At 43.1% G+C, this 12,216-nt stretch overlaps 1 protein-coding gene across 2 annotated transcripts; it reads left to right on the top strand.

The window, feature by feature from the left end:
- The first annotated feature begins 3,014 nt into the window (after nucleotides 1-3,014).
- On the top strand, nucleotides 3,015-7,384 carry LOC115574649 (protein FAM177A1-like). Of its 2 annotated transcripts, none has more exons than XM_030406307.1 (5): nucleotides 3,015-3,173; nucleotides 4,778-4,990; nucleotides 5,094-5,160; nucleotides 5,989-6,086; nucleotides 6,170-7,384. In XM_030406307.1, the coding sequence occupies exons 1-5, from the start codon at nucleotides 3,105-3,107 to the stop codon at nucleotides 6,374-6,376; spliced, it is 654 nt and encodes a 217-aa protein (XP_030262167.1). In that variant the 5' UTR covers nucleotides 3,015-3,104; the 3' UTR covers nucleotides 6,377-7,384. The 2 variants fall into 2 exon arrangements, with proteins under 2 accessions (XP_030262167.1, XP_030262166.1); XM_030406306.1 differs by having other exon boundaries at nucleotides 4,778-4,996.
- Nucleotides 7,385-12,216: the final 4,832 nt, after the last annotated feature.

Below are 12,216 nucleotides of genomic sequence, written 5' to 3'. Positions count from 1 at the left end.
CGACTTTTTCTCCAAAAGCCAGAGAGGGTGAACACGATCCACAAACCGATTACCACTCAGGCTCGGCGTTTTTTTGTTTTGTTTTGTCTTACACCTTATTTGGTGCAGTGGAATCAAAACCCCGGGCTGTTTGCCCTCTCGGGTTTTTTGGCTCCTTTGAAGAGTGGAGAATGCTCCAATCAAATCCGATCTGCGTGAAACAACAGCTCCGCAGCCAGCCTGACACAGGTGATTTCACGCCACTTTCAAGTGAATCCTTGAGAGGGGAAATTTTAAGGTGGGAACCCAATCAGAGAAAAATGCAGTCTCTCACAAAAAAAAAAACCCCATAATAAAGTATTTTCCAAATTGCTCCCGGTGCATTAAAGTCACGGGGAAATTAAAGAAAATAAATGTGTGCTGGTGGAAAAACTCTTAAGGCATAAAATCCATCTACTAACACAACAACCTGGGACCTGCAGCTCCTCAAAGTTCAGTGAGTTGCAGCGTCAGATGATAGCCGTAACCTTTTCCATCAGACACCAGAGATGCATCCCCGTGTCTGTGATTGTACCCTTTTGAGAAATCCATAACTTTTGACAGCTCAAGATTAATAATGTTTTGTCCAATAAACAGCTGACCCCAGCAGCCGTGTGACTGATTACAAGCCGCCTGCTTAAACGCCGTCGTCGGGTGTTAATAGGAAAAAAAAAAACAAAGAGGAGCCGATGGAAAAACAACTGCAGCACTGCTTCTGCCTGCCTTGGACCGATCCAAAAGAGCGAAGATGAGGAGATGTGAGAGCTTTGAAAATCCTGGAGGGGCTCGATTCATTTTTCAGAGAAATGATGTTTAGAGGAGCACGAGGGTGAGGAGATTCTGGGGATGAGGAAGCACTTTTTTTTTTGGCTCATAATTAATAAAAGCGTTTAAAAATGGAGCTGACTTCCTCGTGCACCTCCAGCAAACATTTGTGTGGATTCACAAAATGAGGCTGACTTGCATTTTTAATGGGGAGACTCCAGTTTTATCCATCTAATGACATCATGGGCTGGAGAGAAAGCTGCGCAGTCTGTGGCCTCCGGGAAATTCTCCTCTGCTGAAGTTACTTTGCAGCTCTGCGGGTCAGAGCGGGTAACTAAAGAGTGATAATTGATTACAGAGCGCATATAATTAGATTAGCACATATATTCTGCAGGAGAACTGGAGGATTCAGACCTAAATAATTCACCGCCCACACAGACACACCTGCCTCAGAGGAGCTCGCTTGACTTACATGGAGTTTTACTGACATCTAGTGGTCGTAAAAGTAAATTCACACAGAAATCATGCTGCTCAGGTAGAGGAAACACTCAGATTCTTCGATATACATATATATATATATATATATATATATATATATATATATATATATATATATTACTGATATTATATCAGGGTTCCCAGGCATCATGGAAAACCTGGAGAACAGTTGATCAGTTTTTCCAGTCATGGAAAACACGGAATATTAGAGCAAATGCAAAATGTCCTTGAAAATCTTGTGTTGTCCTGGAACATTATTTAAACTCCCAAACCTACACAATACAGTGTAGTATCACTAGTACAATGTATAGTTTTATAAAAACAAAAAAGATTTTTCTTAAGGAAACCACTGAGTTGTTTTAAGGGACTTATCTCATTTTTATTTTGCATATTTAATATTGCTCTTGTTAAAGGAAAACGTCCAGCAGCCTTCAGCTTCTGGTGTTCATGCTTTTTAATTATTTGTCATCACGCAGCCATAGACAGAAAGGCACTGGGGTTATAAATTAATTAAGAAAGGAACATTTTAGTGTATGTGCGGCTCCCTGTCACTGAAAATGTCCTGGAAAATGATCTCTAGAAATGAATGTAACTAATATTAGCCTAAAAAAGCACAAGGAATAGTAAAATAATAACATCATAATACAATAGAGGAAAGTTAAAGCCTAATAATTATCATAGAAATGTGAAAAAAAGTACAGTAGAGTAGTCAGTAGATGTAGATTACATTTATTTTCTTTTTTCTCTACTGAAATATCAATTATTTAGCATTTCCAGCAATTTTTCAGTAACAACTTCACCCACATAAACATACTTTTAACTACATAAATGCAGTAAAAAATTACAAATTAAATTACAAAAATTAGGATAATTATTTTCCAAAGCAATTGAAGCTTAAAGGAGAACTTCGGTCGATTTAAACATGCAGCTTCATTGCTCAAGCTACCCTTGACTTGCCAGTACCGAAGACGCGAACAAATTTGATCCAGCCATTACAGAGCTCCGTGAACGGAGACGTAGCATTGAACGCTAACAGCATGGGGTCAGAACTTTACACTGTGTTTTAAGCGTCTTAACATGCTCCACATCTCACACCAAAAGTTATGCAACATCAGCAGACACCTTAGCACACAGCACTGTAGCGTGTATGACTCAAAATGAATAAAAAAGTAGTTAAAACAATGTGTTTGTGCAAGGAGCTACTTACCTGTTTGTTGACATCGGCGTCTTCCGGTAGCTAGGCTAAACTAGCTGATCCGTCGAGCGTGCATTTACTCCCTCACTGGCGGAGACGGAAACGTAATCCAGCATTTTCGTGTTTATGTTCATAATGTACATGTCCATGTTACAGCCTGTCATGAGCCATGAGCCTTACAATAGCCTGTTAAGCCTGTTAAGTGCACACTCGATGGATATGCTAGTTTGGTCTAGCTACCGGAACACACGGATGTCAACAAACAGGTAAGTAGCTCCTTGCAATGAAGCTGCATGTTTAAATCGACCGAAGTTCTCCTTTAAATTAACCTATTTAGTAGTAGGCAATTAGTTTACAGCAACAACAACAAAAAATATATATATATTTTTTTTTAATCTAATATTTATCTATTTACGTATTTGTATTTATTTTTATAATGATGTGTATATGTATATCATAAAAAACACACACAAAGAGTAATTATTCACATTAAGCTGTATCACCTCCGTGTTTACATTAAGTCTCCGTGGCCGTGACGTAAGCACGCACTTCACTTCCGGGTCTGGTCGCGCGGAGGAGCAGCGTCGCGGGGCGCAGCAGCATCTTAGATACAAAGAAGACGGCGACGATGGCCGACATCTCGCTGTATCTCACCAACGTGAACGTGTCGATAGGACAGACGATGGAGCTGCAGCAGGTCTGTGAACAGCTTCCTCTTCGAAGAGACACGTTTACTCGTGTTTACTGCGTGTGGTGGAGTCATGGTGGAGTCACGGTGGTGTCGCCTGTAGCTTGTTGTCACTTGTCAGCTGTGTTTGTTTGTTATCACACAAGGAAAAGATGTTTCTCCCTCAGTGAAGCTGTAATAACACGTCCTGTCTGCAGGCCGGAGAGAGGAGAGGGTTTATAGAAATACTGAGGTCCTCCTTCACCTCCTCCACCTCCTCCACCTCCACCCAAACCCACCCATCCTTCCTTCCAGAACATTTAGCAGACTGCAGTATAAATCTGTGCTTTTCTCTGCATTTTGACAGGATCGATTGTCATTTAGGAAATAATAGATGAAAACTCGACTCAAATTCTGACAGAAGAAGAAGAAAAGTAACAAATGTGGTTTATTTTGTTTAGTGAAGTAATTTCACGATGAAATGCTTCATAAATCAATCATAAAGGTTAAAATCATCAGTTGCAACTCATCTGAATAATGTTTATAAATTAGCTACACTCTATTTAATAGCATTAATTGCAACTTTTCAATCATAAATTGCTTATAAATAGCAATTCATTCTTCTCAACAGTGAAATAACTATTAACTCAAGTTTTGTTTAGTAAATTAGCATCATATGACAGATATAAAGTATGAACATGTGCATTTATCTGCATTTTGACAGGATTGATAATCATTTAGGAAATAATAATATCGGTGGCAGCAAATAGAAGAAAATTGGACTCAAATTCTGACAGTAGAAGAAGAAGTTTGACTTAAATGTGTAAAACTTACAGACACGGGCAACACTTTATATAATAACCATCATTAATTAAATCAATCGTAAAGGTTAAAATAATCTGTTATTAACCATTTATCATCAATCAGTTGAACGTCAGTTGCAACTTTTCAACAAACAGTTGCTAATAAATAACATTTCATTGTTTCTTAACAGTGAAATACTATAAACTAAAGTTTGTTTAACTGTAAATGTGCATTTTTTTAAGCATAGACTTGTTTATTTTAATGATATGACAGATATTATAAAGTATAAACGTGCATTTCTCTGCATTTTGATTGATAATCATTTAGGAAATAATAATATCAGTGGCAGCAAATACATGAAAACTGAACTCAAATTCTGTCAGAAGAAGAAGAAAAGTAACAAATATAGTTGATTTTGACTTAAATGTATAAAACTTACTGACATGGTCAACACTTTATATTATAACCATCATTAATAAATGGTACATTTAGAGTTTATTTTATCTAGTTAAGTAACTTCACGATGAAGTGGTTCATAAATTAAGCGTTAAGGTTAAAATCATCTGTTGAAACTCATCTGAATAATTTTTATTAACCAATTATCATCAACCAACTTCAGATCAGTTGCAGCTTTTCAATAAACAGTAGCTAATAAATAGCATTTCATCGTTCTTAACAGTTAAATAATGATTAACTAAACTTGTTATCATATATAATTGTTTATTTTAGTGTTACCAAATATAAATATTAAGATATCAAAGCTGAGGACGTGTCCTCCGTGTCCTCCGTGACCTCCGGCCCTGACTGTCTCCATGTCCTCCCACATCCAGAGCCCAAACCTGGGGAAGGACTTTGAGAGTGTGGAGCTCGGGGAGCTGGACAAGAGAGAGGAGCAGCAGCAGCAGCAGCAGAGGGAGAAGGTCCCTCGCAGGATCATCCACTTCTCCAGCGGGGAGACCATGGAGGAGTACAGCACCGACGAGGACGAGGCGGAGGAGAAGGAGGCGGAGAGGAAAGACCTGCTGTCCTCCCCGGTCGATGCGGTGAGGGTGAGGAAACGGTGGAGGGACGGGGAGAAAGGGAGAAAAGATCGGTTTGTGTTTGCTGCAGAAGTCTCCTGCTGACTGTACGTGTTGTGTGTTGCAGTCGAAGCTGACCTGGGGTCCGTACTTCTGGTTCCACATGTGGAGAGCCGCGACGTCCACCATCTCAGGTTCGTTCACCGACACGATTACATTCAACCTGAAGGAAACAATGAGGCCGTGCTGCAGGTTATCTCCTGTGAATACCATCAAAACTTCTCTAAAGGAATATTTAATCATCTGTCGTACAACAAAACAACTGACAAGTAGCACAAAATAGTCAGTGGAATCATTTTGTGTACCATGAGTTAGAAAATACATTTTGAATAAACGCAGGTTTTCAAAACAGGCCTTTTAATGAACAGATTGTACTTTAACACACTAGCAGTCTAACGAATGGTGATTATAGCTGCATATTAATCGCACACACGCCGTTGCGTACACAGCTAATTAGCTCAGCGTGTTATAAATACAAACTGCTACTGTCAGGAAGGAAGGCATCCGTTTGTGTGCATCAGTACGTTCCCGCTCTGTTTCTGCCGCAGGAAGGTCTTTAAAAGTGGATCTATGTAGCAATTTGAGGCAATTTACACGTATTCGTCACTTTTAATTGGAAATACGTGAGCAGATGTTAACATTTCGTCTCTTCTTCGCCTCTCTTCACTCCGCTCACAGAGAGCGACAGTTCGTTAAGATAGTTGAGAAATAGTCAGCTAACGACTAAACTCAAACCAAACTCACACATGGACTCGCTTTGTGATACAGAACATTTCTTCCGTCTGTATTTTGCAAATCTGTGTAAATTTAGATGAAGTCAATTTATGCTGCAGAGCCAGAATTTGTGAGCTCAGCAGTGGATCGGAACAAGAATATGTGAAGTCATGTAGCCTGAAGATGAAGCGGTTCGTTCTTCATCCACAGAAACATGGCAGCTGAAATTGCTTCTGATTCTCTTGCAGCCTGCGACTACCTGGGCGAGAGGATGGCCTCCCTCTTTGGGATTACATCCGCCAAGTATCAGTACGCCATCGACGAATACTACAGGATGAAGAAGGAGGTACGTGACACTGAGGTTTTGTTGTTGTTGTCGTTGTGAGTTTGTACTCGTTTTACCAGCTGATGTTACTCCCTGTGTGACAGAGGGAGGAAGAGAAAGAGGAAAACCGCCTGTCGGAGGAGGCGGAACGATCCGTCGACCAGCCTCAGGACGACGAAGACGAGGCGATCACCGCGGCGGAGCTGCCGGAGGAGGCCGACGCTCGCCCTGGTGTGACCTATCAGATCGAGAATGAAAACCGGGCGCCTTCGAGGACCATCGTAGTCCCTGCGATCGTCACGGCGACCTAAGCATCCCTAAAAAAAAAACAAAGAAAAAAGAAAGGACGTTTGTGCTTTGATGTCTGTCTGTTTGTAAAAGAAGGAAACACTACTGTCTTGTTTCACCGAGCACCGTTTGGTTTGTATACGACACAGCTTTAGATGGGCAGCGCTGCTGTATCGTGGTCGTCGGGGCGACATCAGTAGCGGTGGAGCGACTCCTCCGACTACTCAGTGTCCCTTTGCAACAGCGTAGCGACTCATGATGCGGACGACTGCTGGATAACGGAGCGACGTGCCATCACACGTGTTATCCAGCCTGTCTCCAGCATCATCAGTCGCTGCGGCAGCCTCCCCGATTTGTAAACGTTTCGCTGTGGCGTGAAGGTGAAATGTTGCTCCCCTGTGCCTCTGACGGACCGGACACTGTGCCTAAATCACCAATACAGCCATGTCAGCGACCGATCTGGACGAGGCGCGTGTTCAAACACCTGGCGCACGTACGACAGCTGTTTCTTTTAGTCCAGATCGGGTCGAACTGGTGCAAACCTCGATACAACCCGGCTGCACCAAAGAGCTGGCCCTTCTAACACTCCCTCACACGTCGATTAGCTCTCTGTGTTCTGTATTAATGTGTATTAAGCTGCATTGCACTGAGCAGATTTAGCTTCGGTTATCAAATCATCCGTCGGACCGTGAGAATGACTGACTGACCTTTTGTTTAAAAGAAAAAACTATGAAAAACGGGTTTAGGTGTTTCTCCGTTGCTCTTATTATCATCAGCCTTATCTGCTGTGGACGCATGGTGGATGTGGTGTGTTTGCCTTTCACAATGGCAGGGAGCATTGTTACACTAAGTCTGTATAACCAGTAAGTAAAACTTACATTTTTAACTGTTTTTTAGTACGATTTTTTAATATTTATGTATTTATTTTGAACTGAACTGACAGAGCACTTGATTTAAGCATTTATTTTCTATTGCTTTAGTTAACGCTGTAATGAACTGTTAATAAAATCATAATATTTGTCTGATTTTTACACACGTGTCTTTGTCCGTTTGTCAAGATAATTCAGAGTAAATGGACGATCGTTGGTTTTCCAGAGTCAGTGTTGGCAGCGGTGCTGTGTTGTCTGCTCACAGCGGGAGTGACGTGAGCGATCGTCTTTGTCACGGGGAAACAAAGAGCCTGGTGTTGTCCTGTGAGCAGACCGCTCTGAGGTCAGAGACCTCGTCCGCCCGCCGCACAATGCGTCCATTCTCGGGGTCAGAGCGGGTTCCTGTGGTCCAGAACGACCTCCGCAGCCGTCACGCCGTCACTGAGGGCCTCTGCACAACAGTGGAACAAGTCATACTGAATGAAAACATGGATCAGGAGCAGAGGAATAGCTGGAGGGCCTGATTGTGGTATGCATATTAAAATCACTGTGACATTGGCTCGGCCATGACCTGCTGTTATTTTCTACAGCAGTGATGAAGTCCTCGTTTTGCAACACAACCGGCGACACTGCCTGCATTTGTATTGTGACATCAGTTATCACACAAACGGAAAATCTTCCGGCTGTATCATTATTCTCTGTTCACAGGAAGAATCAAGACAATACAGCTGATTTAATAAATATATATATATGTGACAAACGTTTGAATAATGAGTGTGTTCGGAGATACAATCTGACACCCGACACAGAAGCGTGGGAGAGCGCGGCTGTTCAAAGAAGAAGAGTTCTGGCTTTTTGTTTTAATTAACGAACGGATCTGAACTTTCAGAAAACGGAGGAAAGAACAACTTTCCTATGGATGTGAAAGAAAATGTGTCGCTTCTGGTGCACAAACTTGTTGACAGTGAGGAGGATGAAGATGTGAGAGATGATGAGGCCGAGCTCTGAAGCTGGTTTATCATTATTATTATTATTATTTATTTTATTTGAACAGGGACAGTGCACAATTAACCCTGTATATAAGAAGGAGAGATGCATTGCACCGGGTTTTAGCAAGTTGCTATTTTCCACCTGTTGTCTCTGGGCAGGTAGATGGAACATACAATTAATTAAAAAGTTACTAAACTCACAGTTGTGCAAAATTTCAATTACAGTTTTTAATCGGAGTTAACGATGACGTCACACCAGCCAGCAGAGAGTCCAGAAGGCGATCGCTCCAGTTGGCAAACAGATTTTATCTTCAGACAGATTGTTTACATTTGCTTTAAATTTCCTGGACTCACCTGGCACCTGGCAACCCACATGAAGGCCGGCTAAGTCAACGACCCACAAAACTCTGAAACTCAGAGCTCACTGTGACCTTAACGACTGTCAGGACACTCCCACACAGAGTTTAACACCCTGCGACTCCCCTCCAGTTAGTTAAAAGAAAGAAGAAAGAAAGTGAAACACGTCCGGTTGCCGACGATGCAGCACGTATGATTACCATCAACCTGGCTGACTGAGAACCCTCATCAACATCTCCCTCGCTCAATTTTTCTTGTGTTTGTCAGTGTTTTTTCATTTTAATGACGACGTAGTCTATAATTTTAAGAAATCACTGGCAATCGTTTCTCATCGCGTGACGGGAATGCTCAGTTTCCGTTCGACTGTGATTACAAAAAGCCTCCGCTGATCGGAAATTACATACTTGGGAAAACTGCAGACTCACAAACAAAATATGAAAAGCGAGGGCCCGATGCGGCTTACATCTCGCACCGCGTCATTATGGTGATGACATGATGACCGTGGCTCGTCTCTAATAGTCACATGTGAAGTCAGTGCCAATGCCACAGCCGGGGGCCACACAAGGCAGCGTCTCACAACATCCAGGCTGACACACAATACCGCCCACTGACAGGCTGCACACTGCACACAGTCATGACACACTGCAGATCATCCATCACGCCGGAATGCATAATTTAAGAAAACAGCGGCACAGGGCAGATTTTAAATGACGTTTCCGATCGCAGACGACTATTTCTGTTGGTGCCGGGTCGGTATCAGTTGGGATGTGAGCCTGGAGGCGAGGCCTCGCCCGCGCTCTGCCAAACGCACTCTTATTGGAAAAGACTCGGATCCTTCAAAAACAGCTCCTGGCTGTTTTTATCTGTGTTATTTATTTATGTGCTTTCGAGTCAATTATGTATAAACTTAAAGCCTCAGATGGGAGTTTTCTTTCTGATGCACACATTGTGGAATCCTCGAGACTTGTTTGTTTCATAAATCTCATATATGTGAGGTATATGGAAGCATGTGTGTGAGGGGCAGCTTGAGACTGGCAGGATTTTAAAGACACCAAGGACGTTAGATTAAATGTTGATACATGATTGGAGGTGGAACCACGTTCATTCCTCTGAAATCTGCCCAGTGGACTTTCTGAGGCCCAGCTCGACTTCCAAGGGTTGAAAATATCCGGATCTTCTTTGTTGTGCGGCCCGCAGAGTGTGTGCACCAGAGACTTCTTCCAACCGAGCCGGCCAGCTTCTGGTTCAGCGCCCGGCTGACTCGAATGGGGATAAAATAACTGTATCTCTGCTGGACTTTCCAAATGTTATCGGACCGAATGGCTCCAGTTCGGGGGGGAATGTATACACCTTCTTTCCCAATGTGAGCTTACAGGAATAAAGTCAGTATTGATGACAGTGGGTTCCATAAAGTCATCTTTTCTTTTGCAACACGAGCTCAGCACCTCAGCTAACAAGCCAAGAAACGACCTCTCATGTGGTCTCGGCAGACTCTCTGCTCTCACGTCCGTCTCTGCACATAAAGTAATCGCCTCCAGCGTTAACCTCCGCTGCCGGCCAGCAGACACCAAATCACAGACTAAATCGTCGCAGCTGCTGTGTTGGTTTCAGCTGTGTCAGCCCCAAAAATAACTCACTGCGTCCAGGTTCAATACACCATAAAATATGCAGGGTTAATAATTCACAGTGAGAAAAAGGGCTGGAAGCGCTATTAACTTTGTAATTAGTCGGTAAAGGAAAGTGGAAGAAGTGTGGAGAGCTGTGCCCGCAGACACACAACTGTTTACTGTGCAGGCAGGTTTGTTTAAAGGGACAGTTCACCCCCAAAATCAAACATACATATGTTTCCTTCTACATGTAGAGCTGTCTGTCCATCTAGAATGTTTTTGGTTGAGTTAGAGATATCAGCCGTAGAGATGTCTCTTGAATATAACGGCACCAAAAGCCAAAATACATCCACCGCTCGTATCAGCACGCTAAAGGAAGCATGCATCTACCTATGGACTGCGTGGGATTAAAACATTAATAGCTGAGCTGTAACACTGGCTAGCTTTGTTAGCTTAGTTAGCTAGCCTCTCATCCATGAGTAGACGCGCGCTTCCTTCTGCCTGATGACACGGAGAGAAAATAGTCCCTAAATAAATCTGCTCACGAGAAGATCTGTGGGTTTTCTTGAGTCACCGGGTTATTTATTTGGGGATGAACTCTCCCTTAATCTTTATTAGACTATCTAGTCATTATTTTCACTTCCTTTTTTTCTAAGTGACTCTCTCTAGAGTCTAAAGTTGCTCAAGAGAAAATCTAAAACCAGCAAAATGCTGCCGTCCCTGGAGAGTCCACTAGAGGGCAGTACTGGATTTAACTGGAGTAGACTAACTGGGGTTATTATGGGCCAGTGGTGTCACTGAAGTTCAAACTGTGATTGTAAATAAACTGACTTTGGGAGAAGTTTGGGGACCATCTGAGGGCATTTTTGAATAATTGCTCCGACAATATACACAAAGGTGTGGAAGTAAAGCACATCGTGCCGAAAGAATCCTGATAAAATATGAAATCAACGACAAACAGAAAACGTGCACGTTCAGCTTTTCTTCTGTCCGAATTTTGGAGTCTGATTACGTAAGGAGAAGTTTAGCTGAGTGTCCGTTATTGGTCTTTTGGAGGCCGACAGTCTGCGAGCTGGTGAGGCAGAGAGGAAGCTGACTCCCATCTATTCGAGCAGCTTCCCTGTGGGAGACATGAGACACGCAGCAGTCATCAGGCAATCTGTGATTAAGAGGGAAAATCCAGAGTTGAGGATTCACAATGCCATTCCTTGTGACTTTGTGTTTACTGGTGCAGCCTTCAAAGTGTGTGTGTGTGTGTGTGTGTGTGTGTGTGTGTGTGTGTGTGTGCGCACATGAATGCTTGCCCGCATATATGAGCTTGTGTATTTTCGGATGTGTGTGAAAGGGTCTGTCCCAAACTAAAACCTACGTGTGTCGATTCCACGCGCCGGCCTCGAGCGGTTGCTGCTTCAAACATACCTGACATTTTTTTGCAGGCTCGGAGAAGTGGGGGTGGGGACCAGAGGTGCTTTTTTAGCGCTCTGGGGAGACCAGTTCAGCAGGCATTCTGACTTCTGATGTACTCTAAGGTGGTGCATGAGTCTAACCACATGTCCTTAAAAAAAAAATGCACAACACCACACCTGAGTGCCATGTGTGCTCACGTGCCCGGTTAATCATCGGATTAGTCACTTCCAAATTATTGTTACAGATGCTTTAAATATGCAAAGTTTGTGCCGCAAGATGCAACACACCCCTTCAGAGCTGACTGCAACCTGTCTGGGTTGGGACGCCTGAAAAAAAATAAATAATCCCCCGCTGCAATCCAACTTCCTCAGGATCAAACATCTGCTTTGGTTGTAACGGAGACATGTATATGAATGGAAACAGAGACAAAGGTGAGGAGGGGGGTAAAGACACAGAGGGACAGTGAGACATATAGAAAGACAGGAGGAGGGAGGATGATGAGAACAGCAGCAGCCCCTTTGATGTGGGCCTCAGCGGGGCCCTGTGTGTCTAAGACGAGGCAGGCCTAGTGAGGGCAGGGGATTTCCAGCTCCGCTTGGTCTCCTGTCTCACCCCCTTAGCCTTTGCTTCCTCC

This window comes from Sparus aurata, chromosome 22 (assembly GCF_900880675.1).
Source record: "Sparus aurata chromosome 22, fSpaAur1.1, whole genome shotgun sequence".
In the NCBI taxonomy this organism is placed as follows: domain Eukaryota; kingdom Metazoa; phylum Chordata; class Actinopteri; order Spariformes; family Sparidae; genus Sparus; species Sparus aurata.
This window is presented reverse-complemented; position numbering and strand designations above follow the sequence as displayed.